The 15,553-nt window shown below is 33.4% G+C and overlaps 1 protein-coding gene and 1 long non-coding RNA gene across 5 annotated transcripts in view; one reads left to right on the top strand and one right to left on the bottom strand.

Moving 5' to 3' along the window:
* Positions 1-403: 403 nt before the first annotated feature.
* Positions 404-1,673, top strand: LOC126738837 (uncharacterized). Of its 2 annotated transcripts, none has more exons than XR_007661455.1 (2): positions 404-537; positions 600-1,673. It is a non-coding gene; the product is annotated as an uncharacterized LOC126738837 (long non-coding RNA). The 2 variants fall into 2 exon arrangements; XR_007661456.1 differs by having other exon boundaries at positions 443-537; positions 586-1,673.
* A 7,964-nt stretch (positions 1,674-9,637) lies between these two features.
* Positions 9,638-15,553, bottom strand: part of LOC126738099 (pre-mRNA cleavage complex 2 protein Pcf11) — a 67,162-nt gene continuing 61,246 nt past the window's right edge. For all 3 annotated transcript variants that reach the window (XM_050443246.1, XM_050443247.1, XM_050443245.1), the window contains 3 exons: positions 12,230-12,434; positions 11,929-12,168; positions 9,638-10,222 (listed from right to left, as the gene is read on the bottom strand). In XM_050443246.1, the coding sequence (XP_050299203.1) occupies positions 9,810-10,222; positions 11,929-12,168; positions 12,230-12,434 (858 nt within the window). In that variant the 3' untranslated portion in view covers positions 9,638-9,809. The remainder of the gene's footprint in view (positions 10,223-11,928; positions 12,169-12,229; positions 12,435-15,553) is intronic.

Consider the following 15,553-nt stretch of genomic DNA (forward strand, 5'->3'; position numbering starts at 1 on the left):
TGAACTAAAAAAACGAAAATATATTTAGTTCACACATTTTAAATTGTCGCATTCAAATCAGTGTTTGGCTTAAATAAAGAATTCGGGGTAAACAATAAGCCACTAATGTCATTGCAAATAAAATCAACTTTTTTTTTCCAAATTTCCCGGGAATATTATGTTGCTATTAAACATCAAACGCAAAAAAAGGGTTTGGTTTTTCAATCCTAGATGGCACTAGCGTCCCTGCGCTACTTTACCGGCACTCCTTGCAATTTTAACTTAAGACTTTTTTTAAGCTTTAACATATAACAGAGTGTATTTATTCTTTATGTTAAATAATAATAAATAATAAATACGTTAATCGAAAATCTGGACCCTTTTTGCCTAAAATTTGGAATAATGCATTTTTGATGTGGCAACACCGGAATATTGACGACTGCTCAACTGTCACGTGTCAGATTTTTTAGGTTATATTATTATAATAACTTTTTGTCTTTTTTTTTTATAATTCAAATGTGAAAGGATTAATTATACGATTTAAAAAGTTAACAATAAGTAAGCTCCTGTTAAAGGCAATAAGTAATAACACAATATAATAATAAGTTTTTACTTTTTAGGATGGCATACATGGGAAGAAAGCGTTATGAGATTCCAATTGCCCCAAAAACCATGATCTCACTTGAATCAGAACACATAAAACCAAATATAATTCATATAAAAACAGAGCCTCTCTCAAATAGTTATCCTGAAGAGTATGTCTGCATTCTAACAGAAAATAGAATAAGACAAGAAATATCAAACCTCAATAAAATATCCTTTATGAGAAAAAACAAAGAAACTTGTCCAAATCCCAAGAACACATTCATTAATACATACAGTGTGTGTCCCACGTACGGATGCGGTGCCCGCTTCAAAAATTCATGCGAACTTATAAAACACATTTCAGACTTTCATGCCTCATACACTCCACTAAACACGGATAATCAAAACAAACCAAAGGGACCTCAAATAAAATTAAAGTGCCTAGAAAATGGTTGTCGAGGTACATTTCATGATGTAACTGTACTGGAACAACACATTATAGCTTGCCATAACTCGAAAACTCAATCAAACTTCAAGTGCAACATTTGTAATATCCCATTTGATTTTAAATGGGAATTGGAAGAGCACCAAACGACCAAATCTTGTACTAAAGTGGAAAAATGTTCTTATTGTAATAAGAGGTTTATGACCCTAAGCGGTTTTCTTATGCACTACAAAAAATATATTGGTTCTAACCGTAACTGTTTTAAATGTGGGGTGCAAATATGCAACTACAAAGAGTATTGTAAACATAAGAACTTTTATTGTAAAGGACAAATAGAAGAGAAAGTGATCAGAAATGAGTAGTGTCAGATGGGGAAAAGACGGTTTATATTTTCGTAAATGATAAGATACTTTGTGTAAATTTTTTTAGTATCAAAGTATTTTTGTCACATTGTGGTTATGACATAGTTGCCAACATTTTTGTTATAACAATTAAGTATCTTAATCTTCATTATTTCTGATGCCTTAAAAATTATTTTTTTTTGTTTTTACTTCATTTCATGAATTGAATTATTATTATTGTATTGTCAAGGTATTCCTGAATTGAATAGAATATTTTTATAATTAGACATATTTTAATAAATTGATATTTTCTCAAGTGTAAATTGCATAATTGTCACTGCTCCTCCTAGATCTATTGACCTTATGAATAGTCAAGGTCTTTGCTATCTCTAGTGAAGCTAGTTCTTACAGCATCTATTGAAAAAAGAGGCAGGTTCCTCTTGACATAGTGTCTACTTCACACAGGGAAATGTGATTATCTTGAGTTCCAAGCAATTCCTACAGCGTATATCTCGGATGTCCCCACAGCATAAGACATGTTGGAACTAAAATAGATTTCTAATAATGAGTTATACCAGAGAATGTATATTAGATATTAGTTAACTATGCAGGTCCCACAACATCCCAGGGTCCAAATAAACACCCCAGAATTTCACCCTTTTTACACTTAGGAGAACTGAAACAGAAGATCTTAGATATTGGTGAGAAATTTAACCCAGAAACCAGAATTGTATTTTCTTTTATTGTTAGTCTAGAATTACATGCTGAATGAGATTGGAAGGGTATAATATAATAAATTGTTCCAGGTAAGTAGTAGATCAGGTCAGATAAATTCTGTGAACAATTTTTCAAATCATTGATATTAACCGAAAATAAGAAACCCTGTGGACACCATCATGTTTAGATTTAGATAAGTTGCTTGTTTGACAGATGATTTCCAAAATTTGATAAAACGATGGTGATCATTCAAGTAGGATTTAATGGGGTCTGTGTTCTTGGGTTGAAAATTATAGAAACACAGGTGTCATATAAGTATTTAGTTTACACTCCGTTTCAGCCTCTACAAGCTCTGTAAGACTAGTAGGTTTATTGTTTCTAAACCCAAAATGGTTAGTCTGAAAGAAAGTGACCATTTAACCTTTTAGCAATCACTCTAGAAGCTTAGAAAAGACAGGCAGTAGTGAGATTTGACTGCATAGTTTCTTTCATCACTGGCACTACCTTTGTTTTTAAATAAAGGCACTACTTTGACTACTTGACAGTATCAGTACAAGGACTAGAGTACAAGAGGAAAATGACTTTTTAATATGCATTGGTTTAACAGATATGCAAGAGGTACAATAATGATGTTTTTTGGATATTTTATAATTTGTAAGACCCCCAATTTTGTCTCTGACCTTCGTGAAATTTTCCAGATACAAATGGCTTTTCCTCTGCTATATGTTAATAAAAAAGTTATTGAATATTTAGGCATTGAGATGCCCTGTTTCCTACCTTAAGGCTAATTTTAAATTTCTGTTTATAGATTAATACTTCTATTTCAAGTTTTATTTAACAATATCCCACAGACCAAGAATCTTATTACTGGCCCCATTTATACAATCATCATGGATTCTCTTTTTCGCCAAGGAAATTTAATTTTTTAAGCATACCTCCTGCTACAAAGATTGGATTAGTGCTATTAATGGAATAAAATGTGATGAGCCTCTCTCGCATTACTTTAGAACCATTATGATAACCCACACTGCTCCATTTCATCTACATATGTATGTTAATTGATTAGTTTTAATATTCAAGGAGTGAATGAATTTTTTGCATAGTTTGTCCAGTAAAAAGGTAGATGGAAAGTTTGGACGGAACGTGTATTGCGAGATGGTACATGTGAAGTGAGATGTGGACAATATATGGTTGAATGGACTAATCTATAGAGAATATTTAAGTTACTCTTCTTTCTTCTAGCTGATAAGGTTTCAAGATGATGTATTTAGCAGTGTCTCATTTCATGTGAGAATTATGTAAATAACAGAAGACCCAATTTCATTGGATACTCAACACCATGATTTACAATGGTGCAATAATTACTAAGACTGAGAAAAGTGTTAATGTGTTTTCTGATTTTTTTCGGGAATCATTTAATTCCAAAGCCACATCATCAATGGACATGACCAAAGATGATGACCTATTGATACCTTACTTAAACTTAAAGGATTCTGCTTATGTTCTTGTCAAACCTATAACATATCCCTTTAATCTTTGTCTTTGCACTAACTTTATCCCTGCTACTTTTAAAAATTCAAATGAATGCTCTATCTATCCCCACAAAAGATCATCATCAACAATATTCCAAAGACTTTTGTCCTGTTTACATAGATTTCTTAAAGGTCGATCTACAGCAACAAATTTATTTATTAAGTTACAAACTAATGCTGAAACTTTGGACATTTCATTATGACTTGATATTGCATATACAGATCTCTACAGCATTCAACCAATTGGATCGCTAAATTCTGTTAAATAACACTGAAACTATTTAATTTTCCCATAATTTTCAGTTTTCAGATTCTTGGCTTTCAGAACAATTTTTTAATTTATTTCTATTAATGTTGTTAAATGAAAAGTGTACATCTCAACTTCCGGGATACCCCAGGGCTGTGTGCTTGGCCCACTGCTGTTTGACAAATTCATAGATGTTGTGTGTCCAGCTTGCTATTGATGTGTAAACTGCTATTAAGACACCTCCAAGACATTCAGCATTATTTGTGATATACATTGAAAGAGCAGGAACCTAACACACCATCATCAAAAATATCATTAAGGCTAGACTCGGACAGAGCAATTAGACCAAAACAGGAGGTTAAAACATTGCATTGCAGAGAAATCAGCTTGGGCTTGAGATTTTGCTAGTGATGCTTTGAAGGAGCTCAACCCATTTCTTCAAATTTTTTGCACAATCTGAGGCAAAAACAATCTCTGACATACTTCATCATGATGTTATTCTACTTATGATGATGTATATTGGTCCCACAATATTGACAAATGACCCTTTTGCAATGATCACAGGGATTCAGGGAAATCCAAATATCCAATTGCCTTTGGTTTTGGATTCCTTAAACATTACTGTCTTATTGCATTTATTAGACATAGTAACAATTTTCTTAAAATATTTTAGCAATCATAATATTATCTTCTTCTGGATCTGGATGATGGATGAATATTTCCTGGCTTGTGTTTTCGATAATATTTATTTTAATTTTACTGAAAATAGTGAGAAAAACTTGGAAATATTCTGAGTTTGTAAAGTAAACATAAAAATTATATTTTTAAAATTTGCAATCATTAATGATAAATTTAAAAGTCCCGCCTAAAATTTATTTGACATTAAGATAAGTGAGTTAAGTTGGTCGTCATATTGACAGACTGGTCTTTGGTATGTAGCAACTGACAATATATGAGGTTTTATATACGATTAAAATAGCTTAGTATAATATTTTTACTCCTATATTTAAACTATTCATACAAAAAAAACCAATATGCAGATTTATATGTTGGTAATATTTTCATTATTGTTGCTACAAGTTAAAGGCTAAAGTACGTTGCTATGTAGCAAAGCCTCAGTTTTCTATGTAGAGAAGAAGATGACGATTAAATAATTTTTGCTCTACGTAACTTATCGCTCTCCTTGTTTAAAATTGATTTTTGCCTTACGTAAGCCGCTGGTTGGGTTTACATTCGAAGCTTCAATCTGCTTGTGAGAGAAATCTTATGTGAGGCGGTGTTCACTTAAAAATCCTCTTAAATACGTGCAGAAGTAAAATAGCAAAAATTATAGCGGATTTTTCTTTATAATTAAAAAAAGTGATATGTGAGTGCGATTTTGCACAAAAAAATATATATAAAATGAAAAAAAATTATATTGTTGTAAACAAATAAATGTTATAAACAAATGACCCTGATAGATAAATTTAACATCTGAAACAATTAAATACTCTGTCAAATAATGTAATCAAATGTTCGATCTTAAGTGCTGAACCTGATGTTGCGTTTAGTATAATTCAAATTTTAAGTCACATAAGAAAATTGTTAATATGAATATTGTAGGAAATATTACTATCTTGTATTTGTTATAGATTTGTAGATATACATTTGATTACCTACAAGTTGATATATATGAAAAACTATTGTGCACGCAAAAGTGAATGAAAAATTAAAAATTTGTTGCATATTACTAGAAGAACCGGTCGTTGTTCTTCTGCCAATTGGAGTGTGAACAGATACAGTTGGATTTTGAGTTCTTGAACCAGTTTTATGGTTTATTAACTCTATAGACCCTCACCAGAACCTTTTTCTCGTCAACACAAAGGGTTCCAGTTGTATTGAAAACCAATGTATCCCTATCGATATATGGCTTTAGTAAGAAAAAAAAAAAAAAAAAAAAACATGCTTTATTGTTATTAACAAAGAAAAATTGTTCTAAACAAAGCTACCTTAAATTACTACCACTAAACGTAACCACTACACCCCATACACACTCGAGTTCCAAAACAAACATCAGAAAAAAAATACATAAAAAGTAAATTAAATTCCATAATTATCTCCTCAAGTATAAGACAGCAAAGAATTCAAACCATACAAACAAATCAAATAAAATTCAAATACTGTAAACTTACACTTAGGGAAAATTAGAATGTGTCGACGTAGTATTCATCCAGTGAATAGTAACATTTTTTGGTCAAAAGTATTTTCAATTTACGTTTAAAAGTGTCAATACATGTTGCCTCCCTGATTCCACCTGGTAAACGATTGAAAATTTTGATTCCCTCATAGAAAATAGATTTTTTAGTTAATGTGGAGGAGGGGATTGGAAGATTTAGATCGTTCACTTGACGCGTTAAGTATTTTGGATTTGGGGTTGTAGATTTAAAGCGATTTGCAAAAAGTAAGCAGGCCACTTCCTGAATGTAGAGGGAGAAGACAGTGTGTATGCCCAGCCTAACAAATAATGGGCGACAGGAATCTCTTGGCTTAGCCCCACAGATGTAACGTACAGCACGCTTCTGTAAAACAAGCAGCATTTGTAGAAGGTAGGCAGCTGCATTACCCCAGAAGCAAATGGCATACCTAAGGTGGGATTCAATTAATGAAAAATATACAGATCTTCCAAACTCCATGCCAAGCTCCAGGGTAGCCGCTCTGACTGCAAAACAACCTGCAGACACCTTTTTGCAAGTCCCGAGGATATGCTCTTCAAATCTGAGTTCTCTGTCAATGAATATACCCAAAAATTTTGTATTATCAAACTGCTGAACTACTGAATTAGAAAAAGGCACGTGGTCTAGAGCACACTTAAAACACAATAATTTGGTTTTTTGAGGATTTAGTAACAGGAAGTTTGATTCAAACCAGAGATTTACTGCCTGAAGATCAGTTGCTAATGTAGTTCGCAGAGTATCTGTGTCTGGGCCGTGCCAAAGAAGTGCGGTATCATCGGCAAATAGAGTAAATTTCCCCCGTACATTAAGATTGGTAAGATCATTTATGTATAGGAGAAAAAGTACAGGCCCCAAAACTGAATCCTGAGGAACTCCCAAGGTGATAGGATGGTAATCAGAGTACTTAGATCAAACACTCGTTGTTGCCGATCTTGCAGATAGGAAGCAAACCAAGAAGATGAAACTCCCCGAAAACCATAATGATGAAGCTTCCGCAGCAGAATCCTGTGGCAGACACAATCGAAAGCCTTCGACAAATCACAAAAAACTGCCGCCGAAACTCCACCAGCATTTATCTGGGAGTAAAGCTCATGAAAAAAATTAAACATGGCATCATTGGTACTGGTATTTTCACGGAAGCCAAATTGAAGTCTGGTGAGGATGTTTTTGGACTTTAAAAAGGACATTATTCGATTTTTAACCAGTTTTTCGATTACCTTTGATAGCGTAGACAAGAGAGAGATGGGACGAAAGTTGGAAGGATTATCAAGAGCTCCACCCTTGTGAATTGGGATAACTTTAGCTGATTTCAAGCAAGATGGAAATATCCCCTTGCTCCAAGAAAGGTTAATTGCGTCAACTAGTGCCTTTAGCGCCGTTTCTGGAAGGTTGAGAAAAATCTTAGCTGAAAGGTTGTCTTCTCCAGTTGAATTTTTATTTTTTTCAGTATACAGAATATCCTTGAGTTCGTTTAGGTTTGTAGGTATAAAGAAGAAGGAATTTGGAACATGAATGGCTGGCATAAAGGAAAGAGGATCCACAGAAGGGTTCAAATTTTGCTGAAGTTGTAGAGCAATATTAGAAAAAAAAATGTTAAAATCATTGGGAGAGACTTCAGGGCATTGTCTTGACTGCTTACCACAATTGTGACGAATATCATTAATAATTTTCCAACTCTCCTTATATTTGTTAGATGAACCACTTAAACGGTTGGAGTAGTAAGTTTGCTTAGAGATTCAGACGACGAGACAAGCCTCGGTAAGAATTGAAATAGTTATGAAAAACTGGAGAGTCAGTGAACTTTCTTATTGTGTGAAGAGATCTCAGATTTCTTGAAGATACTTTCAAACCCCTCGTGAACCAAGATTTTATAGGTTTGGATTTCGGTTTGATTTTAATCATTGGGAAGGAAGCATCAAAGAGCTTAACAATTTTTGTGTGAAAGGAAGATAAATCGAAAATAGAATTCCAGGACTCAAGAGCTGAAAGTTGACGAAACATATTAAAGTTATTAATGCCAAAAATTCGACCATATCGCTGTTCAGATACACTACATTCCTTTTGTATATTTGCTATTTTACATAGTATAAACTCATGGTCTGATAAAGCAGAATTTGCGACTGTACACTCCACAGAGTCATATGGAAAATTAGAACAAATATAGGCAATAGTGGAGCTTGTTGACTGTGTTATACGAGTAGAATCTTTTACATGCATATGTATATTAAATGCCCCCATTAGATGATCGATGGTAGAAAAAAGTAGATTTGTCCAGGGTTTTTAGATTCTTAGCATATTCATCAGTATATTTATCATTCGATAGCATATTCATCCTTTTCAAGTAGCAAATTGCATTTAGAGGCAAATGGCAAAAATATTTCACTCTGCAATTAATTTGTTTTATCATTATGGTTGTTTTTCAGCAGTTTCTTCATCACCATGACCATCCAGCATAAAGCTTTCTCTACCAATATAATCCTGGATACACGTATTTATTGACTCTTATCCTATACTCCAAAGGAAAAACTGCTGTTGAGAAGTAACTAACCATAGGAAGGGTTATTTATTGAAGTGTACGTCCGACCTACATTAGTTCAGCCATTGTTGTCTTTAGCAAGTGTCCCAATGACCCCATATTTTTTTTGTCTAGAATGTTTTCTAGCATGGAGATATCATCAGATGACTACCAAATTTATTTTTTAAACTATGATTTAGTATGTCAATTGCATAACAAAAGTTTCCAATAAAACCTTTGAAGTTTTACACATGTTATATTCTAAGTTTTGTTTTTGAGAAAACATCATAAGTATCAATAAATCGGACACGTTCCTGTTTTTTGAGTCTGAATAAATAATCCAGATTTTTCTCAACAATTAATAGTTGTAATTTATTATTAAAAATGTTTTATACAATTTCTTCTAACGTTATATATTTTGATCCTACAACTCCAAATTAATAATAACCTTCTTACAGTTAATAATCTTTTTTTCTGTTTTCTCATTTTCTATTTCCAAAGAGGCCATAGTATTTTTCAAGCAATTAATTTCCCTTTGAAAGTGCAACATCCTATTTCATAAGTAATACATCGTGGATCGTCTTTTGTAACTGGTTTAAAATTTGTTTGTTATATTGCCTTTCCTTCCCTTTTAATTTTAGTCCAGCGAAAATAGATTAATTAGTGTATTCCTTTATTAATTGTTTGCTGGTTGGTGTTTATAGTATAATTACAACAAACACCGTTCTATTTAAGACTATATAATTTACTTGCGAGTTATTCGTCAATGTATAATATTATCTATAATATTACCGTTACGTAAAACACTGTATTTTTCAAGTATAACTTTAGTTACCAACTTAATGAAATCTTAGTCAATAATCAATATGTTAAACTCAGATGTATTTACTATAATACATTAAAAATAAAACACAAACGAAAGTTTAATCAAATCATCTTTATTATTAACTCTTGAATAAACGTTGATCACTTAAGCCACTAGAAACCCTAATAAATAATCGATTTACTTACGAATGTTCACACACACCATATTACGCCGATAATAATCCAAATAAAAACAAGATAATAAAAAACGTTTTATTCAACAACTCGTTGCAACAAAAAGAACAATAATTAAAAACATTCGTGTGATACTCGTAATAAATAGTCTTTATATACAAATTCTGGCTGATACAATCATCGCTATTTACACATTTATATGTACAGGGGGAAGTATAAATACAATAATAAAACAGTCACATAATCGAGCACATGCCCGTCTGCTCTTCCCCCTTTTGCACCGGGGGTAGTTTCCTTAAGGGCACATTTTCCAACGCCGGTTTGTACCCGGTAATTTCCGGTTCCGGCATCGGGAGAACCTCTTCCGGTACCACTTCGGTCGTTTCCTTAGGGACGACGATCGCTGGTAACGGTTTCGAAATGTTTATTTTGATTTTGTTTCCGGATGAGATCGTGGTGGGAATGTTGGACGGGGTGGCGAGCAGTTCGATGTTGCCGTCTATCGAGGTGATCAGCTCGGTGTGCGACGGTTGCTGGTCCGGTGGAGTTAAATCGAGGGTGATTTCCGCCTCTGGGGTTTTTTGTAGGGTGTCGTGTATTCCTGGGGTTTCCGGTTCCGACGTAGTGGAGGTGTTTAGGGATTTTTGTTCTGTAATATAGAGAAGAATTAGTGTTTTGCGATTGCATAATGTCCGGTATACAGGGTGTTATAAAATTCGCTGTAAATATTTTAAGAGCGTGTTGTTGGAGTTAAAATATCATATTTTTTTCCTATAAACATGTATACTAAAATGCTCCTCCTCAGAGCTACAGTCCACGCGAAGTAAATCGATTATTTGAAACACAGACTACAGTTATACGTCAAATCTTTTGGAAATTTGTAAGTTCTAAATTGTTTTGGGTCCCCTTGACATTTTCCGTCCCAAAAATGTTGTAAACCTAATTTTAAGAAAGGATTCAGGGAGGCCTACCCTTTTGTTGGCCCATATATTATGTTTCAAATAAGAAATTTGAAAATGTAGAACACCATCTAATTATTGAGTTACTTATAGCAAAAATCAATTTAGAAATTTTTATCTCACACGCCCAAAAATTAAAAAGAAGAAGAAAATAGACTTATTAACGTATTTAAAAGAAATATGAACTCAAATCTATAATGATCAGCGACCCTTTCATTGGCATAACGGCGAACAAAAACTCGCCTCTTCGTTCCAAAAACCTCGAATTTCGACTCGTCTCTCCAGAGAACTTTTTTCCAGACATCAATGGTCCATGATTTGTGTGATTGGGCCCACTCAACTCTTTTCTTCTTATTAACATCCTTCAGTAGCGGTTTTGATACAGCTAAACGTCCTTTAAGACCAGCATTATAAAGTCGCCGTTTTACTGTCGAAACACTGATCGGTTTTTTACGCTCCTTGTTGATTTTTGCTGTGATTTCAGGGGCGGTAAGGCGTCTATTGCGTTTGCTTGTAATTATAATATTTAAATCCTCCTTTGAACTTGTTGCCTTTGGCCTTCCCGATCGAGGTTTGTTGCTAATAGTCGCTTCTCTGGTGAATTTCCTAACATTGTAATCGACAGTCCGCCTTGGAATTCCCAAATCCGTCGAAATCTGACGGTTAGTCTTTCCAGCCTTATGAAGTCCAATGATAATACCTTTTGTTTCTACCGATAACTCTTTTGTTTTAGCCATTTTAAAGAAGGTTGAAAAACCAGCAAAGAAACGGTGACAATCGTCAATAAGCAAGCGAAATTATTTATCAATGTTACACAAAATCAATTCTTGAAGACTAAACACCTTTAAATGTTTCAAATTTCATCGGAAACGAGCTGTAAACAGATTAGTTTTTTAGAAGAAGTGCATATTTTCTATTTTTAAATACTCAGTGTTTTTCAACGAACCATAGTTGATAGGTATGCTGTTTAAGCATATATGCAATTTACAAAAGAGATACGATCTAAATATAGATATAAAGTTAAGATTTTTGTATCTAATTTAAAATATTAAAAAGAATACATGGTGGGCAAATACTTTTGAGAGGTAGTGTATGTTTATATAATCTGATGAATGGTATTCATTTTTTGGAACTGTTGTTTTTATCACTATATATTAAATTTAAAAAAAACGATTAAATTGAAAATTAAATTATTGATGTTAAAGGCGATCCTTTAAAATCGAACATTGTGCTTAATGTTAAGAAATTCCAATTCGTTTTTATTTTATGCGATAATGATAAAACTAAAAACGAATATTTGGCTTAAAATGTTCGAAAGTTTAAACTGAAATGTTCCCTTGAAGAATCGCACCTACGAAAGAAAAAGGAGAGAGCTAAAGTACTCGTAATAGCTTACCGTCGTCGACAGGTTCACTTTTAATCTTGACTTGTCCGACTCCCGCCAGGGTGACCACTTCGCCGACATCCATGAAACCGTCGTCGAACTGCGGCACTTTTTCCTTTTTGACCGACGTCACCGACGGATTCGAGTTCTCCAGATCGACAAGTTCGTCGTCGTCGTCGTCCACCACGATTTTAATCGGCGCCTCTTCGTTTAGAATCACGTCGTCGTCTTCTCCCTCCTCTTCCGGTACATCTAACATAAAAAATCATTTTTATTTTAATAAGTTCTTCTCATTTTGATATTTCTCATTTACCTTCATCTTTGGATGGACTGGGAGCGTCTTCGGGCACGTTCACCTCTTCATCGTCGTCGACCAAAGAAACGATGTCTTCTGGTGTACCCAAGGGCTCTTCATCGTCGTCATCGTCGTCCAGAATAATCTCCAAACCGGGAATCAATTCTTTCTGAGCCGGTTCTTCTGTTTTGCTTTCGTTTAAGGTACCTTCTAGGATCGACTTCTGAAATTTTATTATAACGGAGTTTAAAAACCGTGAAGAAAAAATAGAACTAGAGATTTATATGATATTTTCGGACTATAAGACTGTAGTAGTAGTAGTGGCAACCCCCCATGATTTAAAAAAAAAAACACGTAGTTCTACTCTAGACATGGTGGAGTACAGTTGCACCATTATGTTTTAGTTTTAGTAAACACAGTAATAAAAAGGCAGTGGAAGTGTGAAAGACGTTTTTAAGTTTATATTGTTAAGCTTCCCCAACAAAGACCATGTAATGCCTAGTATCTAGGAGTATAAGGCTCTTATATAGCATAAATTATTCAGTGAATATTTTAAACATCGAGAAGCCAGCTGATTCTCCATCATTCCGAAATGACACAAGTGGTATACCGCACGACCTCTCGAAACTTTCGGAACAACGTTCTGCCGAGTATATAAGGAGCCCCATCGCCGATAGTTGTCAGTTTAGTGAAGTAAACTGCGGAATATTGGCACGAAATTTAAATAGTTGTAAATAAATACAGTAAAAATAAATATCTTTAGTAGTAAATTAATTACTTGACTATTTTCGATTGTTTTAATTCACCCCGAACGAACGAGAAAAACGCTTCAATATGTTTCTGAGATCTCTCTTTAAAATGAAAGTAACGTTTGCATCTTAAAAGGTTTCTGGGTGAAAAACATAGAATTTTGTCATGCAATGTCCAAAGACCTTTTATTTATTAGTGGATCTTTTTAAGCATAAATGAGAGTCCACTTACATATTTTAATATTCTTTCCTTATTAATATAAAAGATTGATTTAAGGGTAATTCTAGCTTAAGAATTTTGCTACTTAAGGCACTATTGGTTGAGGTATATTGTGTTAACACATTTTCACAATCCTTGGGAATGTTTTCACGAAAAAAATTGAATATTCTTAAGAGGATTTTAGCCAAAGAAAAGGCATTTCTTAGCGAATAATTTAATATGAGAACGTTTCTTGTACCTCAAAATCTCTTTCGAGTGAGAAGCCCTTTTGTTCAGCAGGATTCAAAAGCAACCAAATATGAGGGTCTGGAACTTGATAGTGTAACATCAATATTTTTAATAAGACAACGTTTTCTATATCAATATAATTTTTTAATTATTAAATCCGCTAAGCGCTTTCGGTCTGTTAGACCATCTGCAGAGTTGCTTTGTCAAAGAGTACACACAAAAAAACACACCACACAGGTATGTAAAAAGTGGACTGACGGACTACGTTTCTATGTGCTGTGATTTTCTGTATTCTATACTCTTTGACAAAGTAGCTCTGAAGATGGTCTAACACACCGAAAGCGCTTAGCGGATTTAATAATTAAAAAATTACAGTGACATACAAAGCATTGCCTTATTTCGTCTTTACGGTGTACAACCTGTTCTTTAAATCAATATTTTTATGCTTTTTGGGCATAACTTCGAAGCATTTTTCCCCTAATTTTTTAAAAAAAATTTTTACTATTTCTGAGAATATTTCTAAGAAATAATAGGAATATTTAAGAAGGATTTGAACCAAAGAAAAGACATTTCTTGCCCAATATTTTCATATATGAACATTCTTTGTAGCTCAAAAACTCTCCGAGTTAGAAGCAGTTTTATGTAGTAAGGTCCAAGAGTCACCAAATTTGAAATTTTAGAACTTGAGATTGCCACATCAAGGGTTTTATTCTTAAGGGACATTTTGGGGAATAACTTGGAAACTACTTAAAACATTTTAATTTTTTTCCGGAGGATCAATATAAGGGTAAAAATGTCATTCTAGGTAAAGAATTTTGCTGCTTAGGGTACTTTTGGTCGAGGCATTTTTTTTGCTAATTTGCTAATACGAAATCGCTTCTTTTGACATATTTCGACCAAATTAGTGTGTGGCTGTCTCGCCTGTTTATGTACAAATTGTGCCTTATACAACTTTGTTTGATTTTTGTAAGAAATAACACTATTGCGATTTATAGCAATTTTTTTTAAATTGATCGAGTGATGAAATTTCCCGTAAAGTGGCAGCACTGTGTCGAATACAAAGGTCAAATTTTAATTTATATTGTCAATTATGACAGATTAGAGCAACAGGTGGCAGCACTGCATTGTCAATATCGGTATAAGAAATTTTCGATCTTGCGCAGTAATTAAATTAAAATGACTATAATTAATTAATTTTCACACGTCAGCTTCAGTCGATGTCACACTTTAAAGACCTATCAGAAGATCAAAAAGAGGTGAAAATATGTCAAATGTAACATTTTTAGGTTAAGTCAACATAGTTCAATAAAATTGTATGGAAGTTAGATCAAATCAGAAATTGGAAAGTCTACGTGTATTAGGGACGGATTTATTATGTAAAAGTAGGTGACGCGGTTCTGACTTATTTGTACCTGAAAATTTACCTAATCATCTATAGAGCCAGAGGTTCTACTCCAATCATTTAAAACCCTTAACAACGTTTGTAGAAGAATGTTTTTCTTTTCATTTTTAGCCCAAGCATCCCAAATATTGAAATTACTTAGGGACTATTGGGCGTAGATGAATGAATTAACCGTAGAGTATTAGGAAAACATTCGTCTACAAATTTGGTTAAAGGTTTTAAGTGATGGAAGTAGAACCTTTAAATCTATTGACCTTTATTGACCTCTACTCTGAATAATTTAATTTTCTAGTCCAGGCGTTCCCAAAATTGAAATTTCTATGGGACTACTGGACGTAGATGAGTGAAATTAATTAATTATAGTTTAGTTCACCTATCTACGTTTATTAGTTTTCATGAAAAGAAGCTTTTTAGGACTAAGAACTACAGTATGAACCCCTACATATTCTATTTATTTTTCAACTAGACAAGGCACTATAACTGAAAAACTCTCTTTGGAAAAAAAGTTTTACTAGTTTTCGTAAAAATTTGCCTTTTAGGACCATAAACCCCTACATATTTTATTTACTTTTAAACTAGATATGGCATCAGAACATCTCCTGTAACTGGAAAACTCTCCTTAGAAAAAATTTCATCTTTAATAAAATTTGTAGCTCAATATATTTTCAATCAACTACAATTTGTTTCATTCCTCTTAGTGTTGTAAAAATCCGGATTAATACAGGATCCGGACAGTACTGATT

This window comes from Anthonomus grandis, chromosome 7, assembly GCF_022605725.1.
Source record: "Anthonomus grandis grandis chromosome 7, icAntGran1.3, whole genome shotgun sequence".
NCBI classification, from domain to species: Eukaryota; Metazoa; Arthropoda; class Insecta; order Coleoptera; family Curculionidae; genus Anthonomus; species Anthonomus grandis.